This window comes from Trachinotus anak, unplaced genomic scaffold (genome assembly GCF_046630095.1).
Source record: "Trachinotus anak isolate AG129_WGS33_773 ecotype Australia unplaced genomic scaffold, CSIRO_AGI_Tana_v1 ptg000025l, whole genome shotgun sequence".
Lineage (NCBI taxonomy): Eukaryota > Metazoa > Chordata > Actinopteri > Carangiformes > Carangidae > Trachinotus > Trachinotus anak.
In genome coordinates, this window is record NW_027273876.1 from 3,073,067 (window position 1) to 3,095,350 (window position 22,284).

General features: G+C 45.0%; 1 protein-coding gene across 3 annotated transcripts in view; it reads right to left on the minus strand.

Annotated features, from left to right (window-relative positions):
- The window catches only part of srcap (Snf2-related CREBBP activator protein), a 33,559-nt gene extending 11,723 nt beyond the window's left edge, over positions 1–21,836 (minus strand). The window contains exons 1-26 of one of the 3 annotated variants that reach the window (XM_071462093.1): positions 21,601–21,836; positions 19,899–20,017; positions 19,193–19,269; positions 15,683–18,858; positions 14,827–14,868; positions 14,270–14,536; positions 12,916–13,101; positions 12,633–12,773; positions 12,223–12,415; positions 11,312–11,481; positions 10,291–10,384; positions 10,088–10,177; positions 8,567–8,740; positions 8,167–8,393; positions 7,792–7,969; positions 7,472–7,608; positions 7,135–7,304; positions 4,964–5,293; positions 4,233–4,419; positions 3,942–4,111; positions 2,573–2,718; positions 2,220–2,435; positions 1,869–2,033; positions 1,297–1,452; positions 849–1,178; positions 211–386 (exon numbers count right to left, since the gene is read on the minus strand). In XM_071462093.1, coding sequence (XP_071318194.1) covers positions 211–386; positions 849–1,178; positions 1,297–1,452; positions 1,869–2,033; positions 2,220–2,435; positions 2,573–2,718; positions 3,942–4,111; positions 4,233–4,419; positions 4,964–5,293; positions 7,135–7,304; positions 7,472–7,608; positions 7,792–7,969; positions 8,167–8,393; positions 8,567–8,740; positions 10,088–10,177; positions 10,291–10,384; positions 11,312–11,481; positions 12,223–12,415; positions 12,633–12,773; positions 12,916–13,101; positions 14,270–14,536; positions 14,827–14,868; positions 15,683–18,619 — 6,882 coding nt within the window. In that variant the 5' untranslated portion in view covers positions 18,620–18,858; positions 19,193–19,269; positions 19,899–20,017; positions 21,601–21,836. The remainder of the gene's footprint in view (positions 1–210; positions 387–848; positions 1,179–1,296; positions 1,453–1,868; positions 2,034–2,219; positions 2,436–2,572; positions 2,719–3,941; positions 4,112–4,232; positions 4,420–4,963; positions 5,294–7,134; positions 7,305–7,471; positions 7,609–7,791; positions 7,970–8,166; positions 8,394–8,566; positions 8,741–10,087; positions 10,178–10,290; positions 10,385–11,311; positions 11,482–12,222; positions 12,416–12,632; positions 12,774–12,915; positions 13,102–14,269; positions 14,537–14,826; positions 14,869–15,682; positions 18,859–19,192; positions 19,270–19,898; positions 20,018–21,600) is intronic. The other 2 variants (XM_071462092.1, XM_071462094.1) reach the window with 2 other exon arrangements.
- Between the last annotated feature and the right edge of the window lie 448 nt (positions 21,837–22,284).

The window sequence follows — 22,284 nt, forward strand, 5'->3', positions numbered from 1 at the left end:
TCAAGACAGTGGGAAGATATCTCTAATATAAAGGCCTGGTCCTGGTCTTTCTGACACTGGGGTAATTAAAGGTCACAGTTTATTTCATTCATTTCAACCTTTATGCATCTTATGTACTGAGCTAAATCAACCTTAAATCTGGAAAACTGTCACTCCTCAAAGTTTATTTTTGCTGAGGTCTGTTGATGGTATCAGGAACGACTTGCTCACCTGGTAGAACGGAGAGCGAGGAGGTGGGCGAGGCACTTTCCTGGGCAGTGGGTGGTTTTTCGCCCCTGCACTGGGCCTGGACTTCATGGTAACCGGTGTTTGACTGCTGCTGCTGCTGTCACGTGGTGCTGCTGAAGCCTTGGCTGCAGAGGACGAGGGGGTCACTGGAGCTGGAGCTGAGGGGAGGATCGGAGGAGCAAACACACCTGTTGTAAATAACTTGATTCTTCAGTAGAAATGACAGTGGATTCATGTGTTTGGTTAAATACAGGGGAACTTCAGGTTCCTCTCATCCCCTACCCTGACTGATTTTTCAAAGAGGGAGGACGAGTAGATTCAATCAAACTTTTTTTTTGTGGAAGAAACATATCAGGCACAAATAATTATTCAAAGCAGATTTTTTATACATCTTAAAGCATGTCTGAATGAATCTGAATGGATCTGAGATACTCTCCCTGCATGTTTCCACTTATATGACACAACGCACTCATCTGCTACTCTAAGCAGATTGAAACGAATTGAAGAAAATGCTAAATATTAGTTGCAGTAACGCTGTGACCCAGTTCTAGTGGCATGCACACACACAGCCTGATGAATTATAGCTCAGAGACGACAACAGCTCGGGCTCGTTCTCTCACCTGGCTGCTCTGTGCTCGATGGAGGAGGCTGCACTACTTTGAGGACAGGGCGAGGGGGTTGGGGCTGGTTCAGGGTTGAGCTAGGGTGTCTGGGAGGAGCTATGGTGTAGTGGGCTGTAGCAGGACCGGGGGTGCGCTGGGCAATTTGCAGTGGAGTGGTGTTTCTGACAGGGGTTGTGTTGGCGTGGGCGTGCAGGGAAGGGGAAGCCTGAGGAGCAACACGAGGGGAAGGGGCCACTGCCAGGGTGGGCACAGGCCCGCCCTCCTTGCCTGCTGACTGACGCACAACGATCTTCACGACGCCGGGGCTGCTCACCATGGGGGAGGGCACTGAGGGAAAAACACAAACATATGAGCTGTGAGAAACTAGGACAGGAAATGGCTTTTAAAAGATAAAATTTTTATAAAAGATTTTTTCAGTCTGTGAACGAGAGCGTGGAGTTAAAACCTTGTGCGGAGGCGTTATGAGGCAGGCGGTTCGCAGGGGGAGCAGTGGAGGGGGTGTTCGCAGGATGCGTGTTGGCTGCACTCTGCACAGACACCTGAGCAGGCTGGCTGATGAGGTGGTGCTGCACCCCGCTGGACACCAGGTGCATCACGTTACCTGCAGGATAACAGACAAGCAGGGACTAACCACATTAACACACATCATCCCCAGACTTTTGAATCCTTCCTTCACTGACAGATCAGGTTAAAATATATATAACACATAAAACATGGAGCTGCATAATCCTCTCAAACAATGTAAAGATAATTCTTTCTTGTTTTTCTTGAGGAAGAACAAAAACAGCTCATTTTACTCTAAATATTTAAAAAAGTATTAACTACTTCATTATTCTTGGGCTCTGCCCATACTCTGTACTCTGGCTTCAAACCAGAAGCCAAACAATATCAAAATGATGAATCCTGATTCACTTTAAACCAACTGATCTACTGAACTGTATAAAAATATTCATGAATTCCTCCAGTGATTTTCCTTCTGCAGCTCTCTGCATCTTTACGTCTGACACTAACACTGACCTTGAACCGGACGTGGAGCAGCTGCTGGGACTTGGTGGATCTGGGTTCCAGACAGAGTCAACTTGTTGCCCTGAAGCTGGAAGGTGACGGGTTTACTGCCCTGACATGACGACACAGGTCGCCCCGCCAAGGAGGCGAGCTGGGCTATGCTCACTACCTCGCCAGCTTAGGAGGGAAAACAGAGAGAGAGGGATCAGAAACATGTTAAACAATCAGTTTACTACGAATTCAGTAACAAATGAACTGACAATCAATTCAGTTATGTAGTTCTGAAATATTAAATGGAGTTTTAAGGAGATAATGCTTCATCAGAAATTATCTGTAAAACAAAATGGAAAATGAAGCACTTACAGGGCAGCCTTGCTTGCATATCTGGACTGAGCAGAACCCTCTGGGGCATGACGCTGCCGGGGTTCGGACCTGCATGAGCAGGAATGCTGGCTGTGCAGGGAGCGGCGGGAGGCCGTACGGTCAGCACTGGCTTGGGCACGCTGGACCTCACTGCAGTCTGAGCGACAGGATGCATGGACGGGCGGGGAGGGGGGTTGGACGCCACTGAACACACCACTGAAAAGGAAACAAAAAAGAGTAAGAGAAGGGCGGTGTGGAGAATGAAGACATGGAAAGAAAGAAAACCAGTGCTTTGGTCCAACTACAGCATCTTTGTCCCTCGTGTTTTGTGCCGTTTCATCTTGTTCACTTGCCTTGTTGAACGACAGGAGCAGGAGCTGCAGAGACCTCAGTCGCTGCAGGAGGTCTGGGGTTCTGAGCTGCAGGGGGCACGGAGCAGGTGGGTTTGTTCATCAGCAGGACCGGCCTGTTGTCACCTTTAGGAGGCGGCTGGAACATCCTGAAACAGACAGACATGAAAGCTCAACCATTACATTCATTTATTTGTTTACAATACACAAGTTTTGCTCACACTGACTGCCTTGACATTTCACAGGTCAAAGTTAAATCAGACTGAACTCTGCTCGACGCGAAGGAATCGGGTCAAATCGTGACCTGAAGCTAATGTGTCTCGTCGACATGACTGGGAGGTGAATTCTCCTCTGACTGCACCATCACAGAGGCGTTTACAGCTCCTCTCCACATTAAGATAATCAACTTATAAAAGTTACATCCTGTAGCTTTAATAAAACATTTTACACTTTTGAAACATACGGTCTCATTACCCACTGACTTCACTGATCTCCACTTGATCTTTTCAGCTCTTTTTATGTTGGACATCTCAAACTGAGGTTTGCCTCATGATAACACAGGACGCTCCCACTGAAGAACAGAGCATATTGTTGCCAATTCAACACCTGAGTTTAAAAACTCACATCAATTTTTATTTTTCTAATATAAAAAGAAGCCAAACTTATGAACTATATTTGAAATATGCAGAAATGGTGCCACTAAAACATTGGATGAAATTCAGAATTGATATTTGATGATACTGATAATTGATATAAAGCATTTGATGCTTCAATAACTCGATTAAATGTCTGTTAACCAGCCCAAACATTGACTGTTCAGAGGTCGCAGGTCTGGAGGCGTCTGATTGAAACGTTGGCTGATGGAGGACGATGGAGAAAACTAATCAATTTCACTTTCACTACTATAACCATCAGTCTGTTTCTTCACTCCACCATCAGATGTCACTATTGACATCTTGTCCAATTTGGGTTGATTGATGGGAAACTTTAACATTTCTTCAGAACTTCCACAATGTTGTTTCTTAGACTTTTTTCTCCATGAAGAAATCTGAGATCACAGTGTTGAACTTTTCATTGTGTCCATTTCTTCAGGAAAATAATCAGTTAGGGAAATGACATCATTTTAGTGGGAAAGCAGAACATAAATTATCCTGATCGACCATAGTTTGTTTCCAGCTAATAGCCAGCTCTTCTTGGCCGCCACACTCAGCTGATGGCGGTCTGAACGCACTGAGGTGACCTTTAGCAAAAGTACTTCACCCACACAACAGTGCACAGCTTTCACCAATGACGACGTGTGTGTCACCAGAGGAACACTGTTAACCGTGATATTTTCTCTGCAAAAGTCTGAAGTCTCAGAGTCGGACTGTACCTGTTGACCTTCATGCGCACTGGTTTGGGTCTCGGAGGAGGTTCGGGGGACTCCATGATCTCCTGGATCAGCGGGCGGTTGACCTTGTGGCGCGGCAGGAAGACATCCGCCTGGTACCGGGACACGCAGCTCTCCAAACTCACAAGGTTAAACACCGACAGGTCGCAGCGCTGACGACAAAAAAAAAACCAAAACATTTTTATTGTTAATTAAAATAAATTCCACAATTCAATTTAAAGTGATTTTCTTAACAAATCTTTTTTTTTTTTTTTTTTTTTTTTAAATGCTGACCTTCAGAGGAGAGACCTCCAGCGCATCCTGCACCAGGGAGGCTGTGTGGAAAACGATGCGCTGCGTGATGAAGGGAGACTGGATGGGTCGAGGGTCAAACAGGTTGGGGTGGTTGCACACTTTACGGAGCTGCATGAGGATGTTAATCACAGACATGAAGTGGCCACTGGCCAGCGTTTCCCGGGTCCTGTGGATGAGACGGTGGATGAGGAGACCTCAGTGGTGATTTAACAATACCATAATTAAGATATGGCTTCTATTTTGAAAGTTGATTATTTAAGGTAAATTCTGAATAAAAAATGCCCAAACAAATGATGATTCGAGGATCTAAAATGTTTTATTTTGTCCTTTAATTAAGTAAAGTGAATATCTGTTTTTTTGTTTTGTTTTTTATGTTACCTTGTTCTTTGGGAAATTGTGATCAACATTTTATGATTAGATGATTAAATTAAGAAAATAACCAACAGTAAAACAGTGAAAATTATCTTTACTTGAAGCCTTATTTACAAACCAAAGTTTCTTGCAAATAAATTAAAAAGAAAATTCCCATTGTAGATCTTTGGTTAGTTGACTTGCTTTTATTTGCTAACTATGTTTCAAAAGATCAGAGAGAGAATAAAAGCTGTTAAAGGCAAATATGTATTTTACAAAAATGATTCATTTTTTAAACATTAAAGTTAAAGTTTTGCTGTGTATCCGATCATCTCCAAATTCTGCTTTTCAACACTTACGAGGCCTGTGCCATGAAGTCGTCGTAGAGGAAGCGCTGTCTCTTGGAGAGGCGGCAGCGCACCACATGCTCGTATTTCTTGGGCATCTGCTTCTCAACGTCGGCCTTGATCCTCCTGAGCAGGAAGGGCCTCAGCACCTTGTGGAGCCTTTTGACCAGGCCCTCGTTGTACTCCTGGCTGCCCTCGATCATTCCCGTCAGCGGGTTGGAGAACCACTCCTTGAACTCGCGGTGCGACTGGAAGACGTGAGGCATGAGGAAGTGCATCAGAGACCACAGCTCCATCAGGCTGTTCTGCAGAGGCGTTCCTGTCAGCAGCAGCCGCCGGTGGCTGTAACCAGGACAGACGAGGAGAGAAGTTTAAATAAATGTGCCAACATTTATATCACTGGGGTTTTAGATGATGAAAGGCATCTTCTCTCAGATGGGTTTCAAAGCTCATGAAACCTGCACTGACATCACCTTATAAACTTTATATGGTTGTTAACAGCTGCATATTTACACCAGGTGCAGATATGGAGCAGTGTTCAAGTCCAGTGTTCTCTCTCTTTTAGCTCTGTGTTTGGTCTCCACAAGCTCCTGAGGGAAACATCTGGCTCTTTAGCTGCTAAATGCTCCACTGTGTTCACCAGATGGGACTGAATCAAAACAGTTAAGTTTTGCTAAAAGATGCTATAAAGCTTAGGGGAGCTGCAGAGGTGGGTGTTTGTAAATTTAATTAAATGTGTTTCCTCATTTTTATCCCTCGCCTTCCATGCTTGTAGTCCAAACTGCACATCTCAGTGGACTACAGTACCCTTGAGTGCAAGCTCGTGCATTTGAGATCCTAATCACTGTGATGTAATCTCTCTCTCCCCCTCTCTCTCTCTCTCCCTCCCCCTCCAAGCTACAGGACTCTTTGGAGCCACCTGACAGATGATGGCAAGTTTATCTTTTTACAGCCACTTTGATAAGAAACCGTCTCAAATGTTAAGATCAGCTGATCAGCCCTCACATCCTCGCACCACTCTGGCCTGTGCATGAACAGTTTAGAGCTCGGGTGGATTTTTTGGGGGATGCAGCCAGAGTCAAACGTGGCTAATACTGAATGACAGCGTGTTTTCTACAGATGAGCACACGCTGACTTTTTGTGACAAGCAACAGCTTTCAGACGGGACCAAGAGGCTTCCTCAGATGTGTTAGGAGGCACAACAGAGACTGAAGAGGTTTTTTTTTTCTCAGTAAGCTTCACTAGTTTGGTATGTAACGCTTGCTTATGACACTTATTCATATTTTCCATCCACAAGCCTGATTTCCCAAAAGAATGATGAAGCAATGATGGTCTCACTCTACTGGGTTATTATGTGATAGGATGAGTAATAAACTGTATCAGTCTACAGAGCTTTTCTGGGTAAATGGACGCATCTTCGCCAGGATAAACACAGAGCAAAAAAAATACATAAGACTGAAAGAAGTGATCGTTGAAAGAATCTAGAAATTACACAAATACCAGTGTCATAATGTGCTTTCTCTTCTGTCCTAACCATCCTGAAACAAAAGTGAAACTCAGATTTCCTCACATGTCTGTCCACCAAACTTTGGTCCAAAGCAGCAATCCAGAGCAGTTTGGGGTTCAGTTTGTTGTTGAAGGAGAGTTTACATAAAGACAGGATCAAACCACCAACTCTGTGATTATTGGTAAACCTGCAGCTGAGCCACTGCCGCCTGCTGTTGACTGATATTTGACTCATCTCTTTCCACTTAAACCTCACTGTTTCTGTGCCTTAATGCTTCACATGTGAAACAATGAGTGACAGAATCACAGTTACTGAGACCTGCTGAGAGACAGTTTGTAACAACGCGTCTTTGCCACATAAAAAAAGCGCAGCGACTCCTGAAGCAACAACCTTTGGACAAATGGATCACAGGAACCAATGAACCCACATCTCTAGTGATGACATGTGAGCGCCATCAATCTTCTCATCTGACTCTCAGAAAGAAAGCAAAGAAGCCTATTTCTCTAAACATCAAACTGCTCCTTTAACAACTGCGGCAAAATTTGTGCTAAATTCTTTGTGGTGCTCGTTAATTATGAATGAGTGAATCATCAGCGGAGCTACATTAATTACTCATTTAGAGCCCTACAGTTTGAAACTCTGCTTCTGAGAATATAAAACCTGCAGCTCTACCGACCTGTTGAAGTTCAGGAGGCTCTGCCAGCGCTGAGACTTGAAGTTCTTGATGTTCTGAGCCTCGTCCAGGATCAGGTAGCGCCAGGACTTGCGTCTGAAGGCCTGGTGATCCTGCAGCACCAGCTTGTACGAAGTGATGCACACATGAAAGGCGTTAGGCTTCGTCCAGCCCTGAGAGAGGAAAACAAAAACAGTGTGGTTTTTATTTGCATTTTTTCAGTACTCACCATTTCAATATCCATCAGATATATTTCATTTAAATTCAGCAATTGCAGCAACTTCTCACTGGAAATCTGCCAGCTGCAGAAAAAACAGTCCAGAGCCGATAATGTCGTTACCTGTCTCTTTAGCTTTCTCTCTTTCTGGCTGCCAAAGTAGGTGAGGATTTTAAACCCAGGACACCAGCGCTTAAGCTCCATCTCCCAGTTCAGCATCACACTGGTGGGGACGATGATGAGGTGAGGGCCCCAGTTACCTGCACAAAACAGAACAAATAAAATCACAAAATATCAGCAATTGAACATAAAAGAAGGAGAGAAGGAGTTCAATTACTGTAGAGAAATATGAGACGCACACAAAAGGACAATGACTGTAAACTAAAATGAATCACACCGTTGAACTGCTGTAGCAGTAAAAGTATAATGAGACTGTCTGTTACCTTTTTCACAGGCGAGGTGAGCGAGCAGAGCGATGGTCTGGATGGTCTTTCCCAGACCCATCTCATCAGCCAAAATGCCGTTTAGCTTTTTCTCATACATGGTGACCAGCCAGTCGAGTCCAATGTGCTGGTATTCTCGTAATGTGCCGTGAAGCAGGAATGGGATCGGCGTCTTGACCTTTTATAGGAAAAAAAAATAAAAAGATGAGAAAACTATGATCCAGAGCTGCACAGGATTACAACAGGAAACACACAAATTAGACCTGGTCTTGTTTTTTAAACTTTTATTTTGAAGGGTTTTGCTGCTAAAAGAAGCTAGATCCGCTTTTTCCGACTCACTAAAAAGCTTCAAATTCATTTATCCTGGAGTCTGACCTTCGTGGTGGCCAAAGTGTAGCCTTTGGGCTGCAGACTCTCTGCAGTAGCAGCAATGTGGCTGATTTCTTTCTTTGGCCGTGAGCTGGAGGACGGTGGGCTGTGGTCTCCCTCCTTCAGCAAGACCTCCATCCCTTCATCTCCACAGCCGTCATCGTCCTCTTCTTCCTCACTCTCCTCTTCTTCCTTCTCACTGTCATCATCCTCTCCGCTGTCTCCTGGTGAATCTGACCAACACATTTGAAAGAAGACATTATTTCAGTGATAAAAACAGGAAACAATCTTTAAAAAGCGCAGGAGGAAACGTTTCCCTTCTCAGAAGTTGCTCCGTCTGTGGCCCCGTCAGCGTTTGAGCAATGTACATGAGATTATTTTGATTCCCTGTCAGCAGGTTTAATACCTGAGGAGGAAGTGTTGCTTTCCACGTCACTCTCATCTTCTTCGCTCTCCTCCTCCTCATCCCCAGACACCTCGGAGTCGGAGCTTGCTTTAGAGCCAGATGCAGAAAGTGCCTCGAAGTCTGAGGCATAAGCTCCTTTGTACTTCTCCAGCAGCTCCTCGATACTCATATCGCCTGCAGGAGGAGCAGAGAAGTTTACTGCTCCTGTTTTTAAAATGAATTAAACACTTCTTCACACGCAGCATGCTCTAGTTAGATCTAGATCATCATGTAATGATCTTAGTTGATTGGTTGTTATAGAGGTTTTATCATTTTACATCTTTAAAAAAAACACAGAGCATCTCAGCTACAGCTGTCAGGATCCTCTGGTCCAGTGAGTACGATGTGTTTCTTCCTGGACTCATCCATAAAACTGGACTTTCTACTGAAACCACAGGGAATCATCACTGGTGGTTGACTGTGTTTATATACACGAGGGAAGGTGCACAACCGCTGTGGTTGTGCCCACAAACTCTCCTCCAATGTCTGAGTTTACAGTCGGCCATACTATCTGTCGTTATTGTTGCAGTCTACCTGCGAGAGCTGTACTGATCAACCAACAACAAACACACCACGACATCGCTGCCGACTTCAACCATGTAAATTTAAACAGCTGTTTTGACAAACTTACCTACTACAAGAGGAGAAAATAGACTGGATCTTATTTACATCCAAGTCACTGCTGCTAAAGTCACCGTTCACCGTTACCCTGAAGACACTGTGGTGTTTGGACTTGTTCATTTTTATTGTAAGTCTACAATTATTAATTATAGTCCAGAGGAACAACGTTTCACTTCCCTGTGTGTTTGTCAAACATATGACAAATAACGATAAACCTGAACAAACATCCAGTTTCATGATGCATGTCCCTTCCTCTAAGCTGCTGCTGAAAAGAATCTAAGCTTGCTGATCAGAGCTACACAGTGTTTTCTGGGGCTGTTTGCTGGTTTGAAAATAAAAAAAAAAATCATGTGTTATATCTTGTTTATCTCTGTTGTACAGTTGAAAGATGGTATTTATTTACTCTCTGCCCATTGTGGTTGGTAGATTAAAAAACATTCAGGAGGAAAAAAAAAACATTTTTTTTTCCATGAAGTGATTCGACTTAACCCTGAAATCCTCCGGTGGACAGAAAAAACAAAAACTGGATCGGCTGTTTAAATTGATCCGTCTGTTTTGCTGCAGAGGATGAAGGTCTGAACATTTGACTGTGAAAGTTGTTGAAGTTGTTTAATTATTTGTGGAATTTTCTGCTGTGTGAAACTGTACACGCAGCACTGTGCTGTATTTGTGAGTCTATGCGAGCTCAGCATAGTTGTGTGTCTGACACAATAGTTAAAAGTTGAGTTGGCAGCCAGTTCCTCGTTATCAACAATCAGTAATAAAAGAAGCTCTTCAGTCGAGGAGAAAGCTCTTCACACAACATTAACAACAAGAGGCTCCTCTTTCTCATTCCTGCACCAACGTGAGAAAAGCACCGACCTTCTTTAGCGAGATCATCCAGCTCCTCTGCGTGGTCCACGTTTCCTTCTACCTTCTCCTGGGCTGCGATCGTGTCCTCCTCATCCTCAGCTGAAAATGAGAAACAGAAAACAAACATTATAACACACATAAACACTCATTTCAACACATTTATAGAAAATACTGAACTTGTTGTTTGTTTGTTTTTTTGCTCCACTTCTTACCATCTTCTTCATTGGCAGTGAATTCCCCATCTTCCTCTTCCTCCTCCACTGATGAAGAGGTTTCATCAGAGCATTCTTCCTCTGAGCCTGACTCCTATGTAAAACAGTGATTCAGAGATTCAATGACATGCAAACATCTGTGGTCTTCATTAATTTATTCATGTATTCAAATGTAACAAGAACAAACACACCAGCCATAACAGCATCTTGCTATTAAATTATTGTATTTTATTATATTAATAACAATAATACCAACAACATCTTTAAAGTCATTTTATTGAAGTAACCACTAATTAAAAACTGTCAGAAAAAGACAGTTTTGCACAATTTGTTTACAACAATATTTGCTATTAATTTGAGTCATGTTATTTGCATCATCTCCAGTTTAAAAACATTATCTGAAATAATAATTTGGAAGTGAGAACGACACTAACAACACCATCAACAATTGCTGTCATTGTTGTGGTTCTCACAGTTTTCAGACGGCATCATGGATGCACAGCGCTCCCGTCTTGATTAACAGTTTTATTTTGATTAACCACAGAGAAGTTTGTTTTTATTGGTCCAACTGTGGTGGAGCATCATAAACTCTAAATATGCAAGGATCAAAAAAATGATGCTCACTCTGAGGCTGCAGTTATTGTTCTAATATATTTTAGCCCTGACAGTGGTGTTTTAGGAAAGTTTGATGACCGTCATGATTATATTGTTTACAAGGATATTTTCAGCCACAATAATCATAGCATGACAATTTCACAGCAGCCCCTCCCTAACAGATATTTACAGCAGACGTCAGTGATCCATTTAATCCTCACCTCTGTTTTTACTGTGCGATTCATCATTTCAAATCACAGAACTTTCCTGATCACACGACATTTAATTCAGATTATTGGTATGTGTTTGTGTTTCAATGTGCTGTGAGCGGGAAACTGAACTCTGGATTTACATGTAAAAGTTTAAACAGGAGCAGGTGACAGCCGTGGAGCTTCACAGTGCAGTGCAGGCTGGTTTGTGAAGGTACCTGTGGCAGTTTGAGGGTGCTGAGTAACTGATCCAGGGGCAGCGAGCCCTCCTCCTTCAGCAGCTCAATCTCCCTCCGGTGGCTCTCAGCGTCATTCCCCTCCTGCTGCTCCTCCACCTCTATCGTCTCCTCATCATCCTCCTCCTCACATGGAGGCTCAAAGTCTCTGTCTGCATAAAGAAGATAGATTTTCACTGTGCTGATATAAACTGAGGGAATCCAAGGACTTATTGATTGACAAATAAACTACAATGTGAGTCGTATCTCGATTGATTGGGTTCATTAGGTGTCACACAAAAACTCAGCCACAAGGTTTCAACTACATGTCCTGCAGCTCAGAAATACTTCAGTGAGACATTCAGCTAAATCAGAGGACGTTCTCTTGATGTGACAGAGATTCTTGACGGCTGAGGACACTTCACACTAAAACGAAGGTGGGACCTGGACTACTGTCGCACAGTTTAACCGCTTCCTTCCTGTATCTGAACAAACCCTTAAACCAAACTGTTCCCTTCTACACTTAAGGAATCAACCAGTCTGACCAGTTTGACAAGTCTCACTCGTGTCAGTTGGCGAGCAGTGCCGTTACCCTAAGACGTGTTTTACTGCAGTGACACGTATTAGCGGAGCCAGGATGCATCATTGCTCATGTAACCATGCAGACTCCTCACAGGAGTCTGAGAACGTGGTTGATTCTCTCACGGATGCAACAACCTTGACAATGTAAAACAGCTTTTTGTTTCCATTTTACCTCTGGAAGCTGAAGAAGATGCAGTCATTGGTGTGTAGCTATGACAACGTCCCTGTTTGAACCAATGAATCAGCTCTGAAAGTACTTTCAGTTCTGTAACACTGAGACAGTGCGTTCCCTTTATGAGGTGGAGGTTTGAGTTTAAAAAAGAACTTCTCACCGTCTTCGTCAGCGGGAGGTGGGAGGGATTTCTGGGGAGTCGGAGGGACAGTTTCAGCCGGTCTGGTGGGTGCGAGGGATTTGCTGAGGAGGTCTGAGTATTTCTCTGTCTGGCCGACAATGAAGTCCAGCTGAAGGTCCAAAGCCTTCTTCCTTTTTTCCTCCAATCTGGACTGCTGCTTGTACTGCACCACCTTCATGGACAAAAGATAAGACACCACCTCTCTCAACACTGAGTGAATTTAATTTCAAGAGAAGCTTCAACAAAGCACAACAGCTCAGAAATTCACTTGTTGAGTCTGAAAACGGCACAAAATACAAATCAAACACAGACCATGATCCACTCAGACTCCACAGCTGAACGCTGGACCAGAATGTTTTGTTTACTCGGTCTCTGTGAATCATCTGTACCTTCTCTACACTGCTCCAGAACGCCCGCACTTCCTTTGCAATAGAGGAGGCAACTCTTCTGATTTTCGCGTGCTCGTCTCTCTTGGCTTTTTCCTCCTTCTGCCTCAGCTCCTCGTGGTGTCGCATCACCATTCGTACCACCTGATAAATCATCAACAGAACATATACAGTATACGTCATCAATACAAGTGTAGAAAATACTTCATCTTTCAGGCAGATGTATAAAAACACGAGGTTATATATAAATAATTACAGTGAATCTGTGATGATTAACTTCACCGACCTTTCTAGCCACGCCCCTCTTCCACCGCCGCTCTTGGGCAAAATCAGCTGAGAGCCACTGCATCTCCTCGCACAGGTAGTCCCAGTGAACTTTGGGTCGCGGCGGCTCCGTCAGGCGCGTGAGACGCTTCATCGACCAGAAGCCCTCTCGCTTCAGCGCCTGGGTTCGATGCTCAATGTCGGCTTCCTACGGGGACACGATGGACAAAGCACTCGGTAAACACCAGTGTTTCTGAAACTGTGAGTCGGAGTGAGTAAAAAATAAATAATTTCACATTCTATAATTCAGAATCGATTCACACGTGTATTTTTGGAATAACATTCGTTAATAATGTTGATAAACTGACAGCACAGAAAGGAGGAACTGAACCACGAGGGCTCCACGCAGAACCTGGAGGGTAACTAGCAACTAATTTGACAACTTATTAATTGTTTTGGTCATTTTTCAAGCAAAAATAGTGAAAAAAAGCCAAATATTTGCACATTTCAGCCTCTCAAAGGAGAAGATTTGCTGCTTTTCTTTGTCATATATCATTACGAACTGAATATTTGGGACTTTTGGTCAAACAAAACAAGATGTGAAGACAAAGGTTTCATGGACTAAACAATTAATCAGCAGATGAACTGATAATGAAAACAGCTGTTACCTGCAGCCCTGGTACTCACACACCTGTCTGGACCTTTATCAAGAGCAGTAAACTTCATTGCTACTTCATATAGCATTTCAGTGGACTATGGACCCAATAGATAGCTTGGTGCACAGTGAACTGGAGAGAGACGCTAAAGATTGTGCTTCTATTTCTATTCATTGACTCAAGAATCAATTCCAAATCAAATCCTGACGCCAAGAATCTGAATCAAATCAAATCAAGAGATTCCCACAGATTCCCGCCCTTTTTACTGTGAGTTATGACTCCACTAGTAAGAGTGGCAGTGTTGATGTTTTTTTTGCTGATTATTCACTGCAGAGTTCTGCATAGCTCTTAGTCTGTGTGGCCTTCAGTATAATCCAACTGAGCAGAGACAAAAGGAGGGGGGGGGCATCAAAATTGCAGATTGGGAGCTCAGGGTCTTAGGAGTGGTGCCCGAGGGACTGCTCTGAATTATTCAAGTAATAAAATGCATTTACAAAAATCAGAGGATATTCCTGGGAGGGTGTTTTTGAGAAAAGGTCAAATCACATTCAAGTGTCTCGTCTGCATCCTGACTACAGGAAGAACAGGAAGATCCAGGAAGTTTAAATTCTCTGCCAATTCAGAGCCATTTGTTTATGTGATTTAAATAACAGCTGCCTATTCAAGGTGTTGGGCAACTCTTATACAGTGTTTTGCACCACCTTCTTCAGGCTCACTCACGTGTTTCGCCAGCTCTGCCATGTCCGTGTGTCGCTCTCCGCGGGGTCGCTGAGGAGTCTGATCGGGAGGCGAGGAGGAGGAACTGTAGCCGCCAAGAGAGGAAGGAGAGACGAACTTGCCGTGTGGACCCCGGAGAGGCGAGGACCTCTCCCGTCGTGGCGTGGACCAATCGCTGCTGAGCGAGGGCACGGGGTAGGAGGAGGAGGAGGTGGAGGGCGAGACGGGAGACGAATTCACCGTGACCCTGTCTGCGATCCACTGCCGCACCTGAAGGCCGAAGGAGGAGGATGAGGAGGGAATACAAACTGATGGAGGTGAAAGCAGCGCCGTTAACTGAGACAAAAGGCACATGCATGAATTAGGCTAAAAGAAGCAAACGCAGACATGCTCCACAATCAGCTGGGTTTTCTGTCAGCTTCCTTCTCATGCAAAATTATAATCACAAAACAGCTGAAGTCAAAGAAAAGTCAAACTACTCCAGTGACAGTGCCTGACTAGGAGGTGCTAGTGAGTGTCCTGATGAAGGGAGCCTGTCTGGGTGTCCCGCCACCACTTACCTTGAGGAACAGTGCCTTTCTGTCTGTCCTGCTCTGTCCATGCTGGAAAACACACATGGCTTAGCATGCGGCCAACTTAAAGAAATAAAATCACTAAGTAATAAAAATAAATAAACACTGTTCACACCAGTTACATCAATATGGACTACATGCAGACAGATGTGTAGAACAGTAGACTGATGACAGTAAAAACATGCCAGCATACCTGATCTGAATCGTCACGGTGGTGTATCATCGTGTAATTTCAAGTATAGCTTTGGTTTTCAGCCACGATCAATTCTCTTTTAAAGCTCGGAGCTGATTTTACTGCTCACTAAATTATTTCATAAAACTGTCTTCCACTGAAACACAAGTGCAACCAGATGTAAATGTTTGTTATGCTTGGTTAAATTAAAGAAAACTTCAGTTCCTCAGATAAACAATGTGACCCGAGCGACTCTTTAGCAACAGTGTGGAGATGCTTTAATGTGGCGTTTAATGCATCAGTCTGATTAGAGAGTAAAATCAACATTGCCCCGAGGGTTAGGGGAGGAACAGCGAGGAACAGCTAATAAACATATTACAGCGTCATCTTAATCAAAGTTGACAAGACGCCCTGATACAGATTTCACATGTATCTATGCTCTTGTTCAGTGGAGGTTCAAACAGCTGCCTTATGTTCAGGGACAGATGCTTCAGTTTGATGAGATCCTTATTTCTCTCTCATTTTTAAACCCATATCTATTGTTTTCCAGCCTCTTGAGCCACAACGCTGCCAAAACTTTCTTTCCTCTTCCTGGCCTACTCTGGAGCTCTCTGAGTCTCTGATAAAAATCTGTTTCATAAACCGATATCACCACATCCTTCATGAAAATACCTTGTGTGGCGAGCTGGAGGTGGTCATTTCGCTTTCTGTTTTGTCAGCGTCCGGTTCGTCGTCGCTGCCTTCCTCCGGACTGCTAACCTGTCCTGAAGCGACCTCCTGAGCCTCGGCTTCCTGCTCCATGTCCTCGCTCTCGTCCTCTGCGTACAGGGAGTCGGGGCGGCCGATGGGGTTATGGCGCCCGGTGCATGCCGCAGCGTCACTTTCCACCGACGCTGTGAGCATGTGGGGGGTGTGAGGGATTGTAGGTGGGGTGGCACCGGTGGGGGCGACAACTTCCTGGGACGCGGCTTCACTTGTTGAGATTTTAGTAACGGTTAAGGCCTCTTTGTCAGATTTGCTTGTGGGGGAGACAGATGCAGTCTGGTCAGGCTGAAGTGTGACGTTACCACTCATAGTGGGCTGCTGCACCTTGACGGGCGCAGCTGCTGTCACTGAATTGTTACTGACGGAGGACTGCACCTGATCTCTCTGGCTGCTAAGAGCCGCCGATGCACATAAAGAGTCTGCTGCTGAGACAGTTTGGGGAGGGCAAACCTCAGTCATTGTGCCAGGCCAAGAGCTGTGGGCATTGGCCAGCTTGCCGGCCGCATTCTGTTGCTTGGACACCTGTGCCAAAAGGGAGGGTGGGTGTTTCAGGGGAGGAGTTTCTCCCGGTTTGAGAAGGAGCAGCTTTGGATTTATAATACTAGAGGACTGAGCGGTGGGGAAAGCCTCTGGGTTGGTTTCTGTGGGCACGGCAACGTTCTGGGATGGAGTCTCTGTCAAAGCAGGGGTTTCTTTGGTCCCTTCATGTGAAGAAACACAGGCCTCAGGCTTTGTGGCACTTACAACAGTGACTCCTGGGGTCTGAATTAGGGAGGGCTGATTTCCTACGTGGGAAACGTGCACTGAAACAGCATCGGACGGTTGCATCCCTGCGCCCTCGCCAGTAACCACCGGGGATATGAGAGATAATGAACCAGCTGCTGCTTCCGCCTCCTGTTTTTGGGGAGCTGTTTGAGCTACAGGAGGCTCACTCACCTCTGTTGGGTGTGAGACGCCTGCACTGACCTGCGGACACGTCGTCACCACGTGCGCGCTGGTGCCCGTCTCTCCGACAGCGAATGAGTCAGATGCAACAGCAGCTACTTCAACTAAACAAACCTCACTTGAGTTTGCCACTTGAACAGCTTGGTTAGCATCTAACACCAAATGCTGTGCGACAGCAGCTACCCTCGTGTTCTGCATGGATAAATTATGAGAATTGCTGTTAGCCTGGATTTCATTTACATCTTGTGATGAAGGCAAAGGCTGCTGGGAAATGATGACAGTGTCGCTTTCATTAATTGTGTGAATAGATGGTCCAAGGTGCAGCTCTAGGTCCTGTTTGACAGTAAACTCCTCAGAGTTTTCCAGTAACGCGTTGAATAGGTTCACCTCGTAGCCCGGAGAGTGAGGCATCTGTGCGCTGCTGCTGGCACACACCGTTTCCTCGGCAACCTCCTCCACCAGGTCACAAAACTCATACACCTCCACCGGTTGTGAGACCAACTCCATGCCTGCCTGAACCCGCTCTTCGTACAGCTTTGGTTCTGCGGTGGAAAGTTCAGAACTCAGCTCGTTGACGATGGCGGCTTCGCAGACACTGCCGTCCTCTCGCTGTAGGAGGTAGCTCTGGTTCAGGTGCATCCCAGACCAGCCCTCGCCGCCGATATGAGCCTCCTCTCTGACAACCACAATTTCTTGAGCGTCGGCGAGCTCAGCAACCAGCGGCGTCTCCGTTGTGGCGAGTTGATCGGAGGGATGAGATGTTTCAACGACCTGCCCCGCCTGCACTGAGACGACTATGCCTGTGTCAAACAGAGGAGGGGCAGCGGGGGGCTTGGAGGAGCTCTCCTGTGTGGAGGAGCACTCTGGCAGCGTTGTGAAGTCAGATGAGGAGGTGTCAGTTTGTTCTTCCCTTGTGCTACTCTCCACCTGCTCTCCTTCGACGCGATCGCGGCTCCTCTGGATGTCGCCGTCTCCTCTGCCAGCCGTGTCGCTGGACGCCGATCTTTCATTTCCAAAACTGTGTAATCCACGACGCGTTTCTCTTGCCTTTGGGGTCTCAAGTATTTCAGCTGGAGGAGGTTGTGTGTCTGTGCGAGAAGTTTCAACAAGCGCTTTAACATCCTCAAATGTCTCAACTGAGTCCAAAGAATTTCCTTTTTGAATTTCTCTGGCATCATTTGAGATCTCCTTGATGATTTTAGGCTGTGTTTCTGACAGGTCAGTTTGTTTAATCTCAGGAGAGGGGGAGGGGAGCGGAGACGATTCTGAGTCCTGGTGAGCACCTGCTTTCCACGCAGCACCTGACGGAGGTATATGGCTGCCTTGATTTGCGTGGACAGGTGAGTCCCTGTCAGACTGCTCCGCAGCCCCATGCTCTGTGCTGTCTTGGAGTTTAAAACCAACACCTGATTGTGGGACAGAGGGAGATGAGGCTGTGAGACAGATCTGAGATAGGGGTTGTGGGAAAATATTTCCGCCTGTCTGCACTTTTTCAACAAGTTCCATGTTAGTTCCAGTCTCTGGTTTATATTCCAATCTGACGGACTGTTTCTCCTTTGTCCCCGTAACAACCACAGCACCTTCTCTAAGTGGCTGAATCTGGTTCGTCTCACTGTTTGAGTGGCTTTTCTCTTTATCAGTTTGTGACCCGTATTGCAACTCTTGCACTGTGCTGTCAATCTGTGTATCTGAGGAGAGAGGAGGACAAAGGGGAGCTGGAAGCCTTTGCATCTCAGCAGAGGAACTGGAGTCCTCGGTGAGGGATGTTGGCAAGGATCGCGCAACTCCAACGACTTCGGCAACGCTCTCCTCAGCTGGGGCTTCTTCTGAGACACCGTCCTTAGCGTCGCCGCTGAGCGGGAGAGTCTCAGACAATGATGTTGGAGGGGCGTTCTCCATGCCGAGGAATGCTGAGTCGTTGCTCTCCGGCAATGGCACAGTGGACGGATTGGTGAACGGAGGGACTGGGCGGGGGGCAGCTGCGACCGGCTGCGGGGCATGCCGAGGTGACTCCCCAGCCACATTCTGTGCAGCCTGGGGGTTGCCACCCAGCAAATCCACAGCCGGAGAGGCACGCTGCCGCACCGCCTCCTCCCCAGAGCTTCCTTCCTCTGTGCTGCCCCGGCTACACACTGCACCTGCAGGTGATACAGGCTGTTAACAAAGTGTCTGGACAAAGCAGGTAATTTATTGCAACACTAAAAATGACCAGGGACATAAAAAAGTAACTCAGCACAGATAAATAAATCTTGTGGAAGCAAGGTAGGCAGTCACAGTGCTGTGGCTGTGTGTGTTTTTTTCTTTTTTAATTCAAATACAGGACATTGTATTCTCCTCACCGCCTACCAGCCATCGACTCACTGTCTTACAAAAGACAAGAAAGAACAGCACACGTCTACTTCCAGTCAAAATAATTTCTATAGAAAACACTCAACTGACCACACACACACGTGCAAACCAACAGCTTCTCACCTGTCTGTGGTGTGAGACACAGATCTTCTGTGCTTTCTACTTCCAGGATGCTGAAATTAGGGTCCCCTCCACATATTCTGAGGAGACAGAAACAGAGAGAAGGTAACTTTATTATTAAAATCAAACGAGCAACTGCATCTCACTCTACTTCACAATTAAAAACTCTAATGTAATGCTTGCCACTGCACACAGCTATGCAACTCAGTACATTTAATCAAGTCCTGTATTTAAGTACAAATTTGAAGTACTTTTTTGACAGCTTTAGTTAACAGATTAAGATTTTTGCAAACATACCTCATGAAGATCTTAAAATATGACGCTTTGTTCCAAGTAAAACTACACAACTATACAAGTGGAGCTGAAAGGATAAAAACTTAAGCGGCAACTATTTTGATTTGTTGTTATTATTCATCCAAAAATGCCAAATATTTCAAATCACTGACAAAACAAAGCACTGAGGCCTGAGGATAACTGTGACGGGCATTTCTCATTATTTTCACAAACCAAACAATCAATCAATTGATCAAGCAAATGATCGAGAGTGATTCATAATGACAACAATAATTCATTGAAGTCCTTTGCAAAATAGTTATTACCTCAACCGCAATCATCTAATAGCAAAATCCTGCTTTTAATGCTTGTGTAATAATAATCTCATAATATATAACAGTCAAGGGGCCATTTTTTCTGCATTGAATACTTTTACCTTTAATGCCTTAAGTTCATTTTCCAGATTATATTCACACACTTTTATCCAAGTAAGGGATTTGAACACTTCATCCAATGCAGCAACTATGTGAGGACTCTGCAATGGAGGATCTTAAGCTAGAATGAAATAAATTAGAAATGCAATTAGTAAACAAAAATATTACAATGTGTAGGACGATGAGCAGCATGTCACGTCATGAGATAAGCAGCAGCAGCAACACTCAGAGGGCTAGGCTAGTCAACTTGTGCTAGGACTGTGGCTGGTGTATCTTGAGTGGGTTATCTTGCAGCAGGAATAAAACATAATAAAATATTACTCCGTGAAGCTGCATTAAACGGCGGCCAGCTCCAAGTTGCATTTGCTGCAGTCGCCCACAGGAAGGTGTTAGATATTCTGCAACATGCGCTCTCAAGCTAGAAGCCGGCGACCAAAGCGCGGGCCTCCACTCATTCATTTCATGTTCTCCTGAAATTTACGTTGTATTCAGTGCAGCTGCTCGTAGCCTCCGTGGACCCGTGGGTTGTTCCCCACGTTGAGGAAAATACGTGTTTCTGCAGTGGTTCTGTGTGCAGTGGGTGAAAAGATGAAATATGAATCGACTTTTCTTTCCTATCTGAGTGGCACTGGATTTTTTTTTTTTTTTTAATAAATAAAAGCCACACAGTTAAGTAGTTAACGCCTAACGTTGCCGGTGTTACGTCGAAGTCTGTTTCCCGTTTGAATAGTGTCCCCTGAACCGTTGCCCTGTGCGGTTGGGGTTACGTTAGATTAGGTTATGGTTAGGCGCCGGACAGGTAACTGCTCCGGGATTAGGGAAAGGTTGTCTTGACGCTGTGAGCACTGCAAAAAAGCGACTGCTTGGAGACAGAAATAAACCGGGGTCTAGGTTGTGCCGACGGGGAACAAACTAATCGATAAGGGAACGTCTTTCAACACAACACCGGTTTGGCTAGTGTGGTTAGCTAGCTAACGTTAGCTCCCACAATAACAGTGCTTGGGTGGCACTGCTGCTAACTAGCAAGCTGGAAGAGTTAGTAGTAGGGTGCGTTCATTTGATGCGCAAGCGCCACATCCCACCCGCAGTTATGTAATGCTCCAGCTTGTAAAGGAGCCCGTATATTTATGCCGACACATTTGACAAGTTACTTCACCGGGTGGACGAAAAACACCCGAAAAGTTGCATTAAAAACCCGCTTCTGCATGCACTACAGAGGGGGACAATCACTCGTGACGTCATTGCGTGGGGTCAAATCCATTTTTAACAAAAATAAATCGGTTAAAAATATTCAATTTCCAGCCATAATAACTGTTAATTTCTATCTAAATATATAAAAAAAGCAAATGGACAATGTTACAAAGTTCCATATAAATTTTGCAATGATTACATGGGGGATTTAGGGGGACCCGCACTGTCCCACTAAGACTGGCTCTTTAGAAGCGACTGTAAGGAAATGATGCTTCAGTCGTAATTTATTTCGCTAAGCGCGGATTAGATTGTAGTTGTGAACACATATTCCGCTGCCCTGTCTTGATTCAGTGTCATGTCCACACATTTCAACGCAGTCCGTTCAAACTACACAACCAAGTGAAATGCAGTCTGATTGTGTCCTGTCGTCAGTCTGAGCCCCCCTCAAGTATCCCCGTTACTTCCTCCTTGCCCCCCTCCCTCTCAAGGCCGCCATCTTAAGTTCCCACCTACCTGAAATTTCCGACCAATTTTCTTTTACTAAATTCTCGTTGAAGGAGTCGTCATCCGCGTAAAATCGCACTCAATCCGTAATGCCAACAATCCGAACTTTCTCCCGGTACCCAACGAGGTACCACTAGGTCTGTGGGAAGAAGTTAAAATACGGACCGGGAGAGACTGGGTTTCGGCGCAGAATGTAGCGGTCGCGGGGAGGAGACTTTACGCAGCGAAATGGTGGAGGATCGCTGCTGCTGACAAAGTACTGGGCGCCGGGAAATCTCGCGATATCTGGACAAGCGCGCCACTTGAAATGTTGATATTTGGGACTATTTGTGCCTTATTTACCGACGGTAGTGAGCGTAAAACTATAAATAATGTATAATTTCATCTCGTTGTCACAGCCACAATCAGTGAAATACTGGTGTTTAATCCTCTTCCTCCCTCCTTGATATTAAAGTTTTACAAATCGCTCGAACAACTACAGTAACACGTTTATAAATCACGGTTTGTGTTGATTTCGTGTGATCCTTGATTGACAAATAGATTGATTGATTCATCTACAAGTTATGATATATTTTATGATCAAAGGACCTGGATATTTGAGGCATTATTGTAAAACCTTTTTATTGTAGGTGAAGCCTTTGGAAAATAGGTGGAATACTTAAACTTTTCATCCCACTTAAACATAGGATTTGG